At 40.5% G+C, this 20,560-nt stretch overlaps 1 protein-coding gene and 2 long non-coding RNA genes across 4 annotated transcripts; 2 read left to right on the forward strand and 1 right to left on the reverse strand.

Annotated features, from left to right (window-relative positions):
• The first annotated feature begins 3,288 nt into the window (after positions 1 to 3,288).
• On the forward strand, positions 3,289 to 6,299 carry LOC127764182 (uncharacterized). Its single transcript, XR_008015819.1, has 7 exons — positions 3,289 to 3,830; positions 4,482 to 4,590; positions 4,668 to 4,754; positions 4,858 to 4,930; positions 5,189 to 5,270; positions 5,377 to 5,413; positions 5,519 to 6,299. It is a non-coding gene; the product is annotated as an uncharacterized LOC127764182 (long non-coding RNA).
• A 9,925-nt stretch (positions 6,300 to 16,224) lies between these two features.
• Positions 16,225 to 19,897, forward strand: LOC127762134 (protein CHLOROPLAST IMPORT APPARATUS 2). 2 transcript variants are annotated; one of them, XM_052286511.1, is made up of 3 exons: positions 16,225 to 18,085; positions 19,237 to 19,455; positions 19,593 to 19,897. In XM_052286511.1, exons 1-2 carry the CDS (start codon positions 16,856 to 16,858, stop codon positions 19,426 to 19,428), a joined length of 1,422 nt encoding a protein of 473 aa, XP_052142471.1. In that variant the 5' UTR covers positions 16,225 to 16,855; the 3' UTR covers positions 19,429 to 19,455; positions 19,593 to 19,897. The 2 variants fall into 2 exon arrangements, with proteins under 2 accessions (XP_052142471.1, XP_052142470.1); XM_052286510.1 differs by having other exon boundaries at positions 16,228 to 18,085; positions 19,237 to 19,404.
• LOC127762136 (uncharacterized) lies at positions 19,770 to 20,422 on the reverse strand. The gene is made up of 3 exons (XR_008015386.1): positions 20,315 to 20,422; positions 20,201 to 20,229; positions 19,770 to 20,115 (listed from the first exon to the last, which is right to left on the reverse strand). It is a non-coding gene; the product is annotated as an uncharacterized LOC127762136 (long non-coding RNA).
• Positions 20,423 to 20,560: the final 138 nt, after the last annotated feature.

Raw genomic sequence — 20,560 nt, forward strand, 5'->3', positions numbered from 1 at the left:
CTTTTCTAAATTCGATATCATCATGTACATTGAAAGGAAGGTAACCTAAACAGTTGACCTCAGGAGAAGTAGGCACATTAAGATTGACATTTGATAACCCTATAGCAGAATTATGACACATGCAATTAGTAATGCAGATTCAACCTGCCGAACTATATAAAAGTGTGGTACAAGTACCAAAACTTACTTGTGAAAGGCTACGCCATAGATTGAGTCAGGAGCACAGTTCCTCATCAGAGAAACAGCAAGATCAATCATCTTCATAATCTGATGAAGGTGCAACATCAACTGAATCTGAGTTCAGGATGGAACAACAGTCTCACTAATGCTAGGTACAGCTTCATAACAGAAAGTAACACCTGACGGTTGAACATCACAATTTTACATGCATAACCCAGCTTTAGTACAACACATAAGAGAACCAAAAAAATCCAGATGAATTAATATGACACTTGCAGAAGAACTATTTTAACTTTTAAACAGAAACTCACATTCTGGATTTAATATAAGGATCACATTCTCTGCCTTTGGTTTTCACATCTAGCATAGCAATTAGTATAATAATGTAATAGTAGCAAATCTCATAAGCACGATTTGGCAAAAAAAAAGTCTGATAAGAAAGTATTTTTGGGTTATACAGTTTGTGTTTTAGGATTCCTACAATATAGGCACTACTACATTACTGATCATCCAGTTCTCTTTTCCACCACAAACTGAAATTGCAAGAGTATAAATTATCATGTTTGTTAATTGTTTAATTCTTTGATGGGTTCCTCCCATGATATAGAGAAAAATAAATCATAAATCTGAACAAGGGTTAATGATATGTGTATGTTTGAATAAGGTTTTCTGACTAAGTATCCACAAATAAATTTGCTCATATAAGCTTACACTAGTAACAACATAGCTAAACCTTGTAGAAGCATAATCATTGATAAATCTAATATACTGTTGATTGGACTCCACATTGTGCAATTATACATGACTGAACTCGAGGCACCAAAATGTTGTGGTCATGCACACCAGAATATAGCCCTGACATTCCAAACAATCTTGGTATGAACAAGATAGCTAAACATTGGGTAAAAAAAAAATAGATCATTTGCACAGGGTAGCACGGTACTGCAATTACTTATTAAACAGTTTCCTCACCATATGCTGCAAACGTGTCATTTCTACATCTCACTGGTAGATGCAAATAACCTCCATGTAATTAACTAACTGCAGATGTCGGTATCCACAAAATCAACATACCGATCACCAAGAATCTGAAACAATATAAGATGCCATCGGTGTAAAAGAAAAATGATCAAACACTTGATTTGCACAGCCTCGACAAGTATCAGATTTAAGTGCTTGTGTAAACAGAAAAGCAATCGAACACCTAGTGTGGTAACTAATTTGCTAACCTGCCGTACGTCCTCCACACTCGATCAATTGCCTCGAGGGCTTGACCTGCTCGATCACCAGGAACAAATTCCCCAAGTGAATACGCGAGGGTGAGGCTGCGCGGCGCACATAGAAGATGCTCTCGGGGATGCGCGCACGCCGCATGGCAGGATTGGATCTGAGGGGGGTACTGGGGGAGAAAGGGAGGCGACCAGAACTCTGCCGCACCTGGAACGCGTGGCCGGGCTCCATGGCATGAACAGAGCTCGTGTACCGCCGCAACAGACACGCGGCCGGGGCTGCAGCCTGCAAGGATCCGTGCTGGGGGCGGCGGCTCTCATCCACGTTGAAGCGGCCGGGAGATCGAGATTGGAAGAGACCTACAGGACCCAGAGGAGGAGATGGGTTTGAGGCATACAAGGGAGGAAGGGGGACGGGTTATATGTATTCTTGTTGGATCATAACTGCTCGCGAACAAAGAGGAGAAAAAAAACCCCGGGAAATTGAGAGCGAAAACGCGCGAAGGCTTTTTTTTTTTAAGAACTAGCGGCAAAAGAAAAAAAAAACAGTTTTCTTTTCTCCTCCAGGAACGAAATAGATGAGATTGAGCGTGGCAGGGTGCCAGGGTGGAATGCACTAAGGTTGTAAAAATTGTGTAGGCACGTTGTGAATAAATAGTTTGATCTATGTAAAATTAGACAAAATATATAACGCTCTTAAATATTAGTATTTTTCTATTTTTTTTCAAATATCACATTTTCTAATTCATCATTATTTATAAAGCGTATGTGTACAAAATTTTATGACCACTGCAATATAGCATGTGGGATTTTAGAGGTAGCAAGCACAGTAAAATCTTATCGTTCTCATTGGTCGTGGTAGGATATGATCATGCCGCACATTAGAGACAATAGTAAATTGTTAGCCGCAATGATGTAATGGTAGCAGCTCCGATGCTTCCTCATTTTTAAGAGCAGGTACAATAGCAGATTATAAGCCAACTGTAAACATATATCAAAAAGATAAAAGAAGAAAGAGAGATGAGCAACGGGCTACAAATTTATAGCCAGCTGCAGCACAAGCTCTAAGACACAATGTGTATATGATAGGTGGGACCAAATATTAATAGTGTAGTATATATTTATAGATAACTATTATATGAATTAGCTATTCAATCGACTATAAATGATTTGGATCTAGTAGTTGGCTATACTATTAAATTTGCTCTAGCATGGCACATAAACCTCTAGAGGTGATAGCGATTGATTTGGGAACATCAATGTGTGATGAGTATAATTTTATCAATATTTATATTGTTCTAACTTATGAGGTGATTATTTATATACAAAAGTTGATTTATTTTATGACGGAAGGAGTATATAGCAACATAGTAAGCAGGAAGTTTAGAAGTAAAAAAAATTAAAATAAAGGAAAAGTAAAACAACACATGAACTAAATGGTCATGGACCATAAGTATTCCCTCCTATAAAAATATATGATGTACCCGGAAAGGTCGCGTTGAGCTTACAATATCAACTACATAAACTTAGTTTGAACCTATAATTATGATATATCTGTGTATTTATGTTGAAAACAATCTTATAATATCAATAAATCTATAAGATCATATAACTTATTATAATATAAAATTACATATCAAACTGCACCTCCAATACCATAAAAAAATCAATCACCATGGACTATTTATCCGAACTGGAGTATTTTTAATCTAGCGGTTAACCTCATGACACGTGTCTATGTAGTACCGTAAAAGTTATGAATTATTTTTTCATGCGAAAAAGTGAATTATTTTTTAATGGAAATATAAATTTATTGTGTATCGACCAACTTTTGTCAAAAATAGCACACCCTGCAAATTTTTCCATTTCGTTTTGCGAACAAATACTCCCGGCAAATTGGCCGAAAATTTCCCTCCAAGGGTTACCGCCAGAATTTCGCATCTAACGATCTACTAATCTCGCTCCATATCTGTAGACAATGCCTAACTTCCTAGTCCCTACCCCCCACGACTCATCACCCAAAGCTCTGATCCCCATCTCTAATTTTCAATCTCTTGTGTTCTCAACACAGCCGCCCAGTCCATGGCTCTTACCCACAATCCCCCACCGAGAGCGAGAGGAAAGAGATGGTGGGCGCCCCTCCGGGTGCCGAGGAGGGAGGCGTTGCTGCCGCCGCCGCGGGACGCGGCGGCATATATATTTTGAGGGCCTAGGGTGATTTGGGCCGGATTGCTCCTGGCGGTAGCTGTTGGTTGCATCTATTGGGGAGGCGTCGGCGTGGTTTTGGATCGCCAGGGCAGAGTACTGGAACGGGGAGGGGTGCCCGGCGCCGGTGGAGGTAGGACGAACGGCTCGTCGCGTACATCTGCCGTCACGGCGCCCCCCAAGTCCCCAACTGCTGGGCATTGCCTAAGCAAGCTGGTGAGTGAGTGATTCCCCCGGGCCAGCGCTGCCGTGCTGCTGCTCGCATCTGCCTAAAATATTTGTTTGTTGGGGATTTTGCATTGGGGACTGATGACAGGGATCAGGCTATAGATGTTTTTGGTGCACGGTTGCTCCGGTGCGGGAAGAGCTTGTAGCTGCGGTTGATGAAAGTAGTTTCTATGAAACTTTGCATTACTTTCTTCCCTCTCTGCTATACACCAGATGTTATGTGACTACTGTAGAGGGCTATCGCTTCTTGTTGGTGTTATAATCGATTAATCATCTGTGACTCCATGGGCGTACAGTTTGTACGCTGCAACCACTAAGATAGCACTACATGCCAAAATGTGGTTCTGTTCAGGACTTTACTGGGCATACATAAATTTTAATAATACAGTTCAGACATATGTCTTCACTTTTTTTGACCTGATGTTCAGCTTATTTTGTTCTGCAATAGTGATAATCTAGTTGGACATGCACAGATCAAAGAAATTACATATCAAATGCTCAGTTTTGTCTGCAATAGTAAGCGATTCTTTTGAGGTTTCAGTGATTAATTTGTTTTGCTTCCATCATTGTAAGTGAAGGCGTCAACTTAATTGCAATGTTTTTGTTTTCTTCTAATGGTAATTAGCATTATCTCTGCAGGTACTATAATCAGTCCATTTGCATTTGTAAGGTTGAATGTGTACTGTTGAAGGTGTATCATGGTTCGGCCTAGCTACCTCATGGAATAATCTACTCTTTTTAAAACAAGGTTAGCATATTCAAATTTTTTTCATGTTTTTATTTTGATTATATAATTGAAACATTCATCCTTTCTTTGAATGATAGGTTATGTGTAATGGTTCATGCCTTGCAATGCTGTTGAATGAGAGTTGAGCCACACTGTCCATGTGCCATGCTTTTTTTGTCTATAGTGTAAGCACATGCTTATTTCAAAAATTATATGGTTCAGCTTGATAAACACTTATTTCATTACTTCCCCAAAAAAATTATTTCATCACAATATTATGTTTTGCAGTTTCATCCATCCATGCAGTTCCTGGCCTGCTAAATGGTGAATATAAAAGACAGAAGTAATCTTATTTTAATAGGTAAGCATTGAAACAACACTAGTGGTTGAGATTTGAACCTAGGTGGATAGTGTTCATTCCAGCTAGCCACCTCCGTTTTAATTCAGTGTATATTTATGTTCAATTTAGCATCACTGTAGTTTAAATTATACCATATTACTTTGTTAAGCTAAATTATACCATATTTTTATCGAAAGAAGTCCTGAGAAAAGAAACCAAAACAGAAGCTTGAAGTGTAGAATATGAGGCAAAGCAACTAAATATACGCCTACTTATAAGACTGCAGAGATGGACTCATTTGATAAGAATTCATAGAGGACATCACTTGCTACAAGTTAATACAAACAACCTGCCTTCACTGGTTAGTCATAATTATTCCATTGGTATTTCAATCTATTGGAGAAGTTCTACATATAGGAAAGGAACTAATGATGATATTTTTTTTATTTTCCTTCATCTGATTGTAGATTGTTGATAGAAATTGTACCGCCACAGGCAGGAATGGTAAGAACTATGAGAATACATTCTATCGAGCATATATGCACTAATAAACATATTATCTTTCCATTCTATGGTTTTGTGGTATCAATGTGATCTTTGCCATTGCAGGATGCCAGGATCAGGGGCATTTATTCTTCTATATGGTGGTGGATGAAACTGATTTTTGGTTTGTATATCTCAGTCAAATGTACCTTCCTTATTTTCTGAGAACATGAATCATGATGATCATATTCAGAACAATATATATTTTAGATGAGTAGGACACTTTCGGTTTGTGATGGTATGAAAGGTCAGTCGCTCTCTATTTTTCCTTTTATTGAACAGAGGAGTAAGAACATGAAGTTCATTACTATACTGTTAGGTCTGACTAAAACCAATTAGAATTCCATAGTTCTTGATCTCTAGGATGGGAAGCACCAAATAAATTGTCTTGTCCACTGGATCAGCACCAACCTAGATGAACTTTTGTACTCCTAATCTGTTTTCAAGTGGCCATTGCACTCACTTTATTGCTAGAGGAATCGATGAACCGAATGACCAAAGTAGTTATCAATCATCCTTTAAAGGAAAATGAGAGCTAGCAATGCCAAAGCACTGTAAGATAATTTGCTTGGTCTTCGTTTTGTGTACACTCGTAGAAGCTTTCTATAAAGTACATACATACTTTATGTAATTTCACTTGTGAAGGCTAATAATAAAATTCTTGTGCAGGTTAACAAATCAACACTTGAATTCTCACATTTGAATGCTCACTTCAAGTCCAAGAACAAATCAAAAAGTAAAGGAAATGATGAAGATATTTTGTGGGAATAGAAACATTTCACATATATTTGCTAGCTCCTTTTGATAGGAGTAGAAATATGTTTTTTTTCCTTTTTGGAAGACTATGAGTGTATTTTTTTTTCTGAATGCTATGGTATGATGTAAACAATACTTCTACAATTTCTTTTATTGAAATGAATATATTGTGATCAGTTCACTTCACTTATGACTATTTGTCTGATGTGTGTATATGGTCGTGCCTATACTTCTTTTTTTTTATGTTTTATGGCCTCGTGAAATTATTCTAGATATATTAATTTAATATGAAATGCAATGTAGATCCATATATAGTTATGTTCCAATATGTAAAAAAAGGTGTTACAATTTTGTTGCTAGAACATGGAAAAGATGCTACCAACAGTGTTGCTACAGTTGGAAATAAGTGTTACAAGGGTCTATTGTAACATATAAATATGTGTTACTATAGCATAGATGTAACACTTTTTCTTATTCATAGGAACATTTAAACGTGTTACAGTATAATGTACTATTGTAACATAGGGTATTGTAACAGTTTAAAAATGTGTTACTATAGAACTTTGTAACACATATTATGGCATTTAGTAACACAAAATGGTGTTACTAAATGTCTGTCCTGGCGTAGTGTAAACTGCGAGACGAATCTATTAAGCTTAATTAATCCGTCATTAGCAAATATTTACTGTAGCACCACATTGTCAAATCATGGCGTAATTAGGCTTAAAAGATTCGTCTAGCAATTTACATGCAAATTATGCAATTAGTTTTTTTCGTTCATATTTAGTGCTTCATACATATGTTTAAACATTTAATGTGATAGAAAAGTTGAAAGTTTAAAGTAACTAAACACAGCACTACTCCAAATTCAATTGGATTCTGTAGATATTTATGTCCAGCACACCTCTCTTGAAACATAATCATCATCTGTAGATATATCCAGCACTTTCAACTTAATTTGCTTGATTTAATCAAGTCTCTTAATTAATGGTTTAGTGTATCAGTATATCACCGGATGGATGGCTAATTAATTAAGATTCTGCTAAGCTAAGGTGATAAGCGATAGATAAACAACTAAAAATAATCAGAAATGACTTGTAGGTCAAATTTCTATGAGTAAATTTCACAAAACTACAGGTATTTTGCACAATTTATCACAAAACTACAGATTTAAGAGCTTGTTTCATAAAACTACATATTTAGTGTCTACTTTTATCACAAAACTATAGGTACTTTGTATAATCTATCACAAAACTACATATTTAAGAACTTGTTTCATAAAACTATAGATTTAGTGTATTCGTTTATCCCATAACTACACATTTAGTGTCTTCTTTTATCACAAAACTACATGTTTAGTGTCTTCATTATCACAAAACTACAGGTTTTAACAATGCTAAAACATGTATTTTTGTGATAATGAAGACACTGAACTTGTAGTTTTGTGATAAATGAAGATATTAAATCTGTAGTTTTGTGAAACAAGTTCTTAAATCTGTAGTTTTGTGATGTATTGTACAAAGTACCTGTAGTTTTGTAATAAACGTAGACACTAAATCTGTAGTTTTGTGAAATATGTTCTTAAATATGTAGTTTTGTGATAGAATGTGTAAAATATATACAGTTTTATGAAATTTACTTAATTTCTATATACATAAATCTCTCTCCCTAGACGTAGGAGTAAAACTCTCTCTAGAGATCTCTCTTGCTCTTTTTTTTTCTCTCGTTGTCGTATAGACTAGTAGTGTGGTCACACACACCAAACAAGCATGGCAGGCATGCACTGTTGCAGCAAGAACACAAGGAAGCACGGTCACATGCATCGATTGGTGTGACCATTTGGTCGCATTACCCTTCATCCATCGATCTGTACACACCTCCCATGGATATATATGTACATCGATCTATATATATTGGAGTGTATGCATGCATGCAACCTAGCTACATATCCATGCATGTCTCAACAAATTGACACGCATCGTCATCGACATCAATATAAACGCATCGATGCGGCACGCATGGCATGCATGATTATCAATATGATATGCATAATGTATGTATGATACATGCATGCACATATCGATAGAGGTTAAAGCTTGAAAAGCTAAGTGTCACTGAGGAAATAATTTTTTTTATCACCTGAATAGATATCCACCCGTTTATTATATGTAACCTAAATAGTTATATATTTTTTAAAAAAAAATTGATAAGATATTATATTAATATGTAATACTATATCATTTCATGAATTCGATTTTTATAAGTTATATAACATAACAAATTAAACTCTAATTACTATACATATATCCATAGTCAATTTTTTTTTTTTATGACTTATTGACCTTTATTTTCTTTAATTACTTCATAACCATTCAGTTTGCATCTAATAAATGAGTAGATGACCATTGAATGTTTGGTGATCCAACGTGACGTTACGAACATGGGTGAAAACTATATGGAAATTTCCGACCATACTGACACACCGTTTCCGCAAACTAATAGTATAATAATAATATTTTTACCGACTGTTTCGAAAATTCAGTTTTTTTAATTATATCAATATAGTATTGAAGTTAACACTAAATAGTAAAATTCATAAATATGAAAATTTTCTGACCGTTCCAATCGTTTTTGTAAAAATAATAAAATAATGATACCGTTTCCGACCGTTTTCTTCCCCTAGTTACGACTCCTATCTGGTATCGATCTGCAATGCACACTTGCATGTTGCGCGCTCGTACTGCACTTTGCTTGGATGTTTCTTCCGAAGAAATGCACGGCAACCAGATCCAGATTATCGTACAGTACTAGTAGCCCTGCAAAAGTAGGAGTAACTTGTTTTTACTCGTTCTGCTGCATTGCATATGCATGCTAGCTTAATTGGCACCACGACGCATTCCCTGCACAAAAGCTGTAAAATGCTTCTACTCCTCGATCACCTCTCGCTAGATTAGGCTCCTGCATGCGTTGCCATCGGATGCCACACCATATGCACAGATGCCGTGCATGGATCCGATCCTTGTAGTTAGTGTTGTGCGACTAACATGTGAGCCTTTATTGTTCTTTGAGTCAACAATATGACGACAATAACAAAACATCAGTAATGTTTTTTAAAGATAATGAATAGAATTTCAGTCTATATTTATGTCAAGCACGTCGGTAACGGTAGAGGATTGTAATCCCATAATTAAGCTTACGGAGAAAGAAGAAGAGGTACATGCCCTTCTATAAGGGCGATAGTATGGCATGTGTCGCATTTGCTTGGCCTCAGTTATCAGTTAGGCCCAATTTCTCAAATCCCTGAAAGGATACATACTCCACAGTGCAGGTTATTTTTAATGGGTCACACTAGTATCTCCTCCCTCCCCCCCCTCTTTGTCTTTATCCACCGGTAGAAGAAGCCTGCGGAGCGACAGCCCAAGTGGCAACAATGTCCTCAAGTAGCAAACACTAGGCAGAGCAGAGGCGGCATCGCCGCCTCTTCATTGGGGCCGGAAGCCGCGGAAGAAGACGCGGACAACGGCGCCACCGAGCTCGCCAAAACCGTCCTATGGCTTATTGGATCTAGCCTCAGGCGGTGGTGGCAGCTCAGTACCAACGCCACCTCACCCTTCTCCCTCCTCGCACTAGTTCCACCCTCCCTCCAACCCGCCTTCAACTCTAGCCGCCGCCATCGCCTGTCGCCTCTTCGGGCTCTCCAAGACAAGGAAGCTTCCCCGATCTCAGGTGCCACCACTGTCCCCTCCTCATTGGTCGGGCAGATCAGGCCGCCCCTTTCAAAGCCGGTCGAGGTGGCAGCGGTGGACATGGAGCTCGACGGTGGTAGATCTGGTGCCTAGTAGTAGCAGACATGGAGCTTGGCAGCAATGGCACATCGTCCGTGTCACTTCGCTAGGTAATCCCTCCCTCTCCCCCCCCCCCCAACCCCCACCCCTCCCTCCCCTCTCTCTCTCTCTCCTGGTTTTTGCTTCCTATCATGTTTTTTTTGACAATGCCACTAGTTCCTTGTAGGGAGACACATTCTTCGTCAGGGTGAGCAAGATGGCAGGTTAAGACACTAATGTTCGCTAGGTGCGCTGAAAAATGCGATAAGATGTCAACAGGGTTAACCTTGTGCAGGGCACGATCGAGACTGCGTGCATCCCTGAGGGTGGGCGTCAGAGAGGAAGTAGTTACTGCGCACGCACAGACACACATGCATGGTTAAGTAAACTGTCAAACAAAAAATGGAGATGGTGCTAGCTGGAGCAGCTGCATATATCGTCCATCCCCCTTGAACATTTCGGGAAAGCAGGATCGCGCACGCGCGCGCGCACGCACGCGTCACGCCGCGCGCGCGACCACCCCCACCCTTCCTTGGCTTTGGCTTGGTTTGGCCCGGCGCGCCGCTCGCCCGCGCGACAGCCCGTACGAGCAGAAAAAGGGAAAACTGCATGTTCAGCAGCAGCAGAGAGCAGACGACGACGAGATGAGCGTCCTGCTCCTCCTGCCCATCGAAACCGACTGATCCTCTTCTTTTCACAAGTCCTTTTTTCGCATTGCACAAGTCGTCGCGACCCCAAAAGCACCAGCTCTAGTTTTACCACCTGCTGTTACCTACTCCCTTCTAAATCTAGACAACCCTCCGTACAGATTCGTTGTACTAGAATGGATCACATACATCCTAGATTGTCTTTTTTTAACGGAGGGAGTAGCTAGCACTAGCAGCAAGTTGCAAGTACGTGCAGAAGATGCATGGTGTTTTTTTTAAAAAAAATATAGCACCATTAATTTTTCACATAAAGTTTAACTATTTATCTTATTATTTAAAAATTTATAAGGTAAGATTATAGTTTATTCCATGACAAAACGAGTTAAAAATAAAAAAATTTTATTTTTTTTAATAAGACGAATAGTTAAACATCATATAAAAAATCAACGGCATTATACAAAGCTGCAAACTAAAAAAAATAAAAAAAATAAGGGAGCGAAAATGGCTATCTCTGCACTCGTGCACTGTGAGTTGTTTTCCTTTTTATTTTCTAATATCTGTTGATGTTGGTATATGTATTGACACACTATATATAAACCCAAGCAGAATTCCAAGGTATTTATCGTGTGTGTGGTTCATGTTTTCTAGAACTCCTCCGACCTGTCAGTCTGTCACGCACATATCATTTCTAAAAAAATAATATTCTTTTAAGGAAGAAAAAGAAAATATCAAGTCCAATGGCACTATATTCATTTATTAATTTGTCCATTATATATAAAATCTAAATCTTTCCCCTTCATGTTTTTTTCTGGCTCCTCTTGTTTTCTTCAGTAGCTTAGCTAAAATCTGAAAAATTAATTATCATGTCCGGTGCGTCGTGTGGTACCACCATTCGGCAAGGTCTCGTGTCATGCTTGATTCGCCATGCTACACATCTTAATTCGTTTGGCACTACAGTGACAACAAACCATACCATAGGACATGCATATCTCTCTCTCTCTCTCTCTCTCATGCAAATTGCTGCTAATATAATGCCTAGCTACAAATATCTCCTAGGTAGAGGGACAAATTCATATCCAAATCGTGTCCTTTGGATAAAGTCCCTAGTAGTACATGAGTAGCACATATCAAATATGCTTTCTTCATATATGTATACACATGGCATGTTATATGTCAAGAAAAAAATCCATTTTACTCCCCCGAACATTTTTACGGAGCACTTAACCCCCTCAACAAATTATTGGCTCGTTTTAACACTTCAAACTATTGAAAATGGTTCACCTTACTAGCTAGGGTTTGAAATTTCGGTAATTTCAGGCCTCACCGGCAAACACAAATCTCCCCGAAATTTTCATTTTTTGTCAAATATTTGTAAATTTGTTTAAATTCAGTCAAAAAAATTGTTAAGATTTCAAATAATTTTGGTCTGAATAACCTGGAAATCACGAAATTTTTAATTTTTTGGTAACCACCGAAATTGAAAACCTTGTTACTAGCTCCCAAATATTATTTTTTTTCTTTTCATCTCTCTCTATATAAGTCGTACTTTGCAATGCAATTTAGTAGAATTGGTATATGCATGATTTTTTTTTTTGAAACCTAAGCAAAACTTTGTTCCACTTTTATATTTAGAAGAAGAGAATTGGTATATGCATGATAATTTACCTTTCAATACTTTTTCATCGATGTTTACATAGGTTGGAAGCACTAAGACTAATTTAAACATACATGTTTTAAAATTCAAGCTAATAGTCATGAAAATATTTTAGAACTATGATAAGTGATCCAACGAGATAGTTTGGGTGAGTAAAATGTTTTTTCTTTCATATATCAATAGTACTAGAGAAAATATTGTAGTTTGGAGTCGTTTCTCGCGATCGATTTTTCGGGAAGATGTTCGGATATATGTCGACAACAAAGGAGAGCCGTAAAATGGGTCTTTTGCCAATGGAGACAAAGGGACAAAATTGCTTCAAAATAGCCGGTGAGCAACAGCACACATCTGTAAGTACGTTCTAGGTCACTTGCAGCTGATGGGGATGAGCCCTATCCTTAACTGTGTTGTATCTACTATACGTAGATGTACACGATTGGTTGGTACATCCTGGCCATTCAAGCTGGGGAAGATTAAGTGCTGTGTTGGAACTTTGGTGGCAACAGCTATAGAGATATTTATCTTAAAATTAGTCAAAATACTGAAATATATAAAAGATATATATGGAGAAACACACAGGGTCCGAAGCCTCACCCCTTCTAATTATTTAATATTAGGACATTCCCTAATATTCGCGTCTTTATAAAAGATATATATGCAAGAGTAATATATATTGCATCTATATGTAGCTAAGCTAGCAAACACTTAAAATATGTGGTATTACTTTGCCCCCTGTATCCTATTGCCATTTCCATTAATTTGTTGTATATAATTATGAGTTCCAATAATAAGAATAATTTTCTAAAATTAAATCATGACATAATTATCTAATTGCATAAATAATCCAATTCCCATTGTCAAACTAGAAAAATCTATTTTATATTTGTGTAAAGAACAAAGCGTGGGCTGCCAGCCACGAAGAGACACTTTTGAAGTAAAAATAAAATAAAATATCTTGCAAAATATCCAGCCATGCCTGTCCTACAAGGACCCAAGGAAAAACCTCATCCTAAACAAGAGCAAAGGATTAATTTGGTTGGCCAGAAATGGCTCAAATGGCCCCTCCTCTCTATCATTAGTGGTTGAACCATGGGGTCACAACGTATGGGGCATGGCTACCACACATCCTAATTCTCCTATTCATAAATTTTAATAAGAACGTCGCTTTGCGCACGCACCCGATAATAGCCCGTGGTTTCCATCACCAGATGACAATATGGCCCTACCGGCCGACATATTTCACCGGACCCATCTCTAGCTGAATATCGTGATGTAATTCCTCACAGAGATAGTTTCATGTCGAAAGTTTTTCTTTTCTGTCATGTGAAGCATTATCTCTGAATTTAAAAGGGACCCAAATCTTGCAACACAAAAACAAAATAGGAAGAGCTTTATTTGTGCATGTAACAGTAATCTCTCTCATCTCATGGTGTTGCATTTGGGGCCAATCATGGTCAGCCATGGATGCGAGCAAGCTTCCAAGATCCGGTGGGACCCACCCTCCTCGGCATCTCGTGAAAAGGTTGCCGAGCCGATAAAGAGCGTGCCACGTGTGCAGAGAGAATCCGGGGAGCCAATGGGAGGGCGCCACGTCAGCGGATAGGGCAAATTATAGTGGGTGCTTTTCCGTTGGGAGGTCAGTACTCACAGTAGCCTAGTTGAGGGGTAGATGGGATGGGCAACCACAAGAGGCCTCTGTTGTTTCTTTACTGAAATGCCCCTTGTTGTTCTTGCTTTTGCTGTTGGTGTGATTGGAACTTTGCACTGGATACTTTTTGAGGTAGATTGTCTCTTAATTTTAAGGCAAATCTGTGGGCAAATGTTTTGGTGATTGTAAAATTATGGGCCTGTTCATTTTGATGTTATTTTTAACCATACCATTTATTGGCAAACTTGACAAAAAAAGTCTACGTTTAGTTTGTTGCCAAATTTAGTGAATACATAAGAAATCCCGCCAAAATTTTGACAATATTACCATCTTACCAAAATTTTGGCATTATCAAAATTTGGTTAGGTTTATTTTGGCTACAATCTAAACAGGCCCGATAGTAGTTGGCAATTAATTTCTCCAAAGAATTTTTTTTCATGTAAATGAAACATGCTTGTGTGCATCAATAGTCTAATTCAATGTATAAGGAAACCATATGCAAGGCCTTAGTTTAAGGCAAAGCTGTGGGCAAATAGTTTGGTAATCATGAGTCGATAGTTGACAATAATTCACTTATGTTAAGAAAATACTGTATAAATAAAACATCCATGTTCATCAATACTCTGAATTTTCATATGTTTATCAAACTTAAGCGAGTTGAATTGGTCTAATTCAATGCATAGGGAAACCATGTCGACTCCATTTTTTTTATGAAACATGTTGATTTTATCTCATAAGAGGTGGCACCGAGAATGCAAATTTTCACTTGTCAGATTCGCCCATGGATACAAGTTTAAATGACAACTTGTATCAAACTTTTAATTTTGTGCGCTGGTATTTGCTTCTTGTCGGTTAGACCTAATGTGTTGTCATCTAACCAAAAAAGAGTAGAAAAGGAGAGAACTGCATATCCTGCATAAGGTAGGAACATGTACTGAATCTGTCGAGACATTCGACAAAAAATATGTGTCTAATTAACACCTAGTAAATGACAACAAACTTGATCAAACAAATAATATACTATACTTGCATAGGAGAATCACAGTTAAAAAATAATAATATACCGATTGTTTCTAGGAGATACCTAATCAATATTATAACGTCTCTAGCATCTTCACACAGACGTGTAGCTAGCATGAGACAACCTGCAGGAGAAGTGTCACTTGACATTTCGCCAAAAACATATGGAGGAATGCTTCAAAGCTTTTTGGTTTTCATCCAGCACAAGAAGCATGGAGACAAGGTGCACTGGTCCAAAATACTGTATAGAATAATTGAGTTGAGTAATCTTTTAGTCCCATGATTCATTGGCCAGTGCCGTCTCTACAGAGTAAATATTGATTAGGGGAACGTTTAGCAACAGCCAACAGACAATCAGGAACTACCTAACAAATAGTTACCTTTGTCATGTATTCCAATAATAAATAAATGAGAATGAATCAATCATAAAACCTAATTAAATATAGAGCATTAAATATAGATAAAAAGAAAAACTAATTGCACAGTTTGCATCTAAATCGCGAGACGAATCTTTTGAGCATAATTAGGCCATGATTAGCCATAAGTGCTACAGTACCCACATGTGCTAATGATGGATTAATTAGGCTCAAAAGATTTGTCTCGCAGTTTCCAGGCGAGTTATGAAATTAGTTTTTTCATTTGTGTCCAAAAACCCCTTCCGACATCCGGTCAAACGTCCGATGTGACACCCAAAAATTTTCATTTCACCAACTAAACAGGCCCGTACTAATTAACTATAGATTACAGCCTCCTCAAAATCATGTATGTTAACCCTAAATATTGTCCACTTTTTTTTTGTTAAATCTTGCCAACATTTATCTCTCTCTTCTAATATTTCACATTTGATTATTTCCCCCAAAATAGGACTTATAAATACTATGTACTTCATGATATCTAAAGAATTTTTAAAAAGGTTTTTACAATTACCAGGTGAGGGTGATGAAGTTTTCAACACTACTGCCTAGGGCAAATTGGTATCAATTATACTAACTGCAAATCCAGATGCCCCAAACAATGCCAACATATGTACAACCTAGAGAGATGAGGAGAGGAAAAAAAGAGCACAAAGAAGATGTGGAGAGAGGAGGCTGGCCTGCACAAAATGCAAGTGTGGGTCCAGCTAATTTGCAGTGGGTCCCACAGGCAGGGGGGAAGGAAAGGGACCCAATGAGAGGAGGCTTGTCTCTTCCTCTAGCCTTCTTCCTTCTCCCTCTAAAACCCCACCCCCTCCTCCCTTCTCTTGAACCCTTTCTTCCTCCTCCCTCCTCCAGTTCCCCACATCTCTCTCTCTCTCTCTTTCTCTCTCTAACCCCTCTCCTACCATAGTACTACCATCTCTCTCTTTCTCTCTCCTCAACTAGAATTAGCATTGCTGCTCTGCTCATCTATCTCCAATCCCAAAACATTTCTCAATTCAGCTCAGAGAATTCTCCTCCTCCTGTTGCTGCTCTGTGCCTCTGCTCTGCTCCTTGACTTCTTCTTGCCACACAGCAGTACAGCTACAGAAGCAGAGTCTTTTCAATCCCTCATCTTTTCCAAGGTGTTCTTGGTGTTGAACCTTTTTTGCCTTTGGAGAATCCCCAAGGTTGCTGCTGAGCTTTGTGTTGCAGTTTGAAGTGAAGTTGGAACACCTTTCCCAAAATTTTCATTTTTTGGGGTGCCTTTTTCACCTTCTTGTCAATCTTATTACAAGGCATCAGAAAGTTTCAGAGGAAAGGAAATTTTTCCCAGTTGTTTTCATTGCTTTTGGAGAGTTTGGCAGCCTTGAGATTTTAGGGGTTTAGGCGTTTCTTGGACGAACACCTCGAGCTCTTCTCCATTCGCAGCTTGCCAAGAAGCTGATCGGCCATTGCAATGTCGTCTTCTTGCATACCGACCGGCCTGAGGCTGGACCTGGACATGGTGAAGGCGGCGACGTCGCCGGGCGCGCACTCGTCGCCGCTGCGGCCGGCGCACTCGTCGCCGTCGTCGACGCTGTCGGAGGCGTCGAACACGTCGTCGTCGTCGGCGACGTCGGTGTCGCTGAAGCGCGCCAGGGCGCCGCGGAAGCGGCCGAACCAGGCGTACAACGAGGCGGCGGCGCTGCTCGCGTCCATCCACCCCTCCGTCTTCCCCGTCAAGAAGAGCCCCAAGACGGCGTCGCGGCCGCCGACGAGGCAGCTCTCCGGCTTGTCGGCGGTGTTCGACCCCTCCTCCGACCTCCTCCCGCCGCTCCCCGTCCTCGCCGACGCCGCATTCCTCCTCCGCGACACGCCGCCGACGCCGCGGCAGAACTGCTCGTCGCCGGCGCCGGTGAGCAGTGCGTTCCGGGAGTTCCGCGACCCAGCGCCGCTGTCACCGGCGAGCCCCCACACCACCGACGAGCCCGGCGAGCTCGACTTCGACGACGACTGCTTCCTCGACGTCGACGAGGCCGCGGCCGACGGCGCGGCCGGGGGCATCGACGGCATCATGGGCAGCCTCACCGTGGAGACCAACACAGCCGCCGCCACAACCTCCGACGACTCCATCCTCTCCAGCTCCGGCATACACCCTTACCTCAGGAGCCTCATGGTGGTCGGCCTCGCCGGCCGGTTCGAGCTCGGCCTCGGCTCGCGCCACGGCGCGCGGCCAAACCTCAACCGCGCGCTCAAGCGGCGCGACGACGACGGCGCGTGGTGGATGTGGCCGGCCGTGCCAGTGAAAGACATCACCGTGGCGCCGCCGCCGCCGACGCCGACGCCGACGCCGACGCCGCCACGGCCACAGGGGACAGCGTCGAACACCACGGCCGCAATGCCATCGCCACCATCGGCGCCGGAGAAGAAGAAGAGCAAGAAGAAGAAGGTGGTGAAGGTGGAGAAGGTGATGGCGAGGGAGAAGGAGGAGGAGGAGTCGCCGCCCGACGCGAGGTGCAAGGAGGAGGAAGCCGCCGATGGAACAGTGGACGCCGGCAATGGCGACGGCGCGCCAACGATGGCGCCCAAGACCGGGTTGGGGCTGAAGCTCGACGCCGACGACGTGCTCAAGGCGTGGTCCGGCAAGGGGTCGATGTTCGCCGACGGCGGCGCGCCGGAGTCGCCCAAGTCGGCCGCCGAAGTGCGGGTGAGTAAATGAATTCACTCAAACATGGCAAATATTTTCCATATAAAAATGGTTTATTAAAATAGGAGAGTAAAACATAGGACACATATATTATATTTGATGAATGAATAAAGTAACTCAACTTCTAAAAATTCATATTTGTTCTGTACGGAATGATAGCTCATTCAGTATAAAAAAACTCATTTAGTATAAGATAGATTTGGCACAATTTTTAGATGAAATTTACCTCTTCCATAGCATTGTTACTCAGATTGAAGGGACATATTCCAAGCAAAAAATGAACAGATGAACTCTGAATATGTTTTATGGTTAACGTTTTTATTGCAGTTGCATAACAAGAAAGAATTTATGTCATTTGTAGCTTATTTAGTTATTTTCACCTCCCTTTCTACAATTCTTCTAATAAGAATTTCTTTTAGAATGAAGATACATAAGTTGTATATCCAACCAATTGTTTCCTATAGTGAAAATAACAAGGAAAGAGCCAGTAAAACACGTGTTCGATATGCAACAGCCACTTGGAGAACTAGCCTCTGATTTGGAACTGTTTATCCAAAAGGACGGTCCCTCACAAGTCACAACAGTACAACACTATAGTACTCTAGTACATATTTGTAAGCAAGCACCTTTTGTAGAGTTTCACTGATACTGTCTCCAGTAATCCATAAAAATGGATGTATTCAGAAGTGATGAAATTCTGTAAAAAAAACAACACCTAGATAGTTTAGAGGTTTGAAGTAAACCTATGCCGTTAAAATGAATTATTCAACAATGGACCACAGACAATTGGGCCTGGAGATCGTCTGCCATGGATTACATGGTTGTCTTCTTGCAAAGAGTCATTTGGGCTCAAATCTTTGCCCTCTGGGCCAGTGATGGAGCATCTGCAACAAACTCCAGCCCCAATTCAGTTGGCTTTTTCTGCAATTTGCTCTCACAAATGGCAAGATTTGCAGCTGTCATAATGGGGAAACATAACCGTCCCAGATGTGTCCGGCTTTTATGTAGTTTGGACACACTATGCATTGGCATGTATTGCTACTATGAGAAACATTATAACGATGATTCAAACTGTAGACGTAATTTGCATCTCTTTCCTAGGATTCTGAATGAAAAGAAGCACTTACAGTCTTTTTTTACTGCTGGTGCAGGCTAAACTTGCAGATATTGATCTGTTCCCTGAGAATGGAAATGGTGCTGGTGGCATCAGGGAAGCCAGCGTCATGAGGTACAAGGAGAAGCGGCGCACCCGACTGTTCTCGAAGAAGATCCGGTACCAGGTCCGGAAGGTGAACGCAGACTGCCGGCCTCGGATGAAGGCAAGCACTAGAACTGATTCTTGAAAGCATAAAAAAAAGTTCCATTTAATTGTAAGGCAAAAACCAAAGAACTCATTGTTCACAACATAATACCCCCATTTGTTTCACCTAGAGCTATACATTATAGCACTATCAGAGCAGATCTTGCAAGTTACTGATTTGTTGTTTCTGTGCTTGGATTCTTGCAGGGAAGGTTTGTTAGGAGCCCATCTCTTCTTCAACAAGTCCTGGAGGAAGAGAGCTAGACAGAGTGACAGACAGTGATACTTGCTAGCCTTTTTTATGAGCACCCTTTTTGGCCTTTTAGTTCCTCATTAGCTAAGAGATGTGATGAGTGAGGTTTTATTTTTTGGCTTTGTTTGGAGTTTTGCTTTGGAGGAAGATAGAGAAGCCTTTAGAGTGAGTTGTGATGGGGGATCACATAGTTTGTCTCAAGTTTACAATGTGAGGTAAAAAAAGGAAGGAAATAAAGTGATGTTAGAATATACAGTCATACACTAGCAATCAGCAGATATGATGCAGTTTTTTTTTAATCCATTTCTACATCTTCAAATCTGTCAATTCACCGGCACATTCTTTGAAATTTTCATGACAAAGCAAATCCAAACAAAATGGTTGAGATTTGAAACCAAGAAGAGCTCTCTGAAATTCAGGTTGAACAGAACGCCTTTCAGGAATTCAGAGAACAACAGGCAGGCAGACAGTATGTTGCTGCAGGAAGGCAACTAACTCCATGTAAAATGCAGCGCAATTAGTTAGTAACCTAAAAAAAACAACAGGTTTAACAGGAGATTACCTTCAAAACATCACCTCGAAATCAAGACTCTGAAAATGGAATCAACACCCTTATCACTGGATTGTCAGGGTTGCAAATCTCTGGACATTCAGGAAGGGGGAATGGTCGTCGTACCTCGTAGGTCCGCGCCGCACTAGCGCGCGCCTGATCTCTGACGCAGACACTCCCGCCGCCGCCGCCGCCGCCGCCATGGCCTCGCCTCCCCTCTCGCGGCCTCTCCTCTCGTCGGGGTGGACGCGAGTGTGATATGAAAGAAAATACAGGGATCCTTTTGTAAAAATAAGCGCCGCGCTACGATCTGCGGCCGTCTGGGCGCGATCGAACGGTCACAAAATGCCCGGTGGGGTATATAGGGACGAC

This window comes from Oryza glaberrima, chromosome 2 (assembly GCF_000147395.1).
Source record: "Oryza glaberrima chromosome 2, OglaRS2, whole genome shotgun sequence".
Lineage (NCBI taxonomy): Eukaryota > Viridiplantae > Streptophyta > Magnoliopsida > Poales > Poaceae > Oryza > Oryza glaberrima.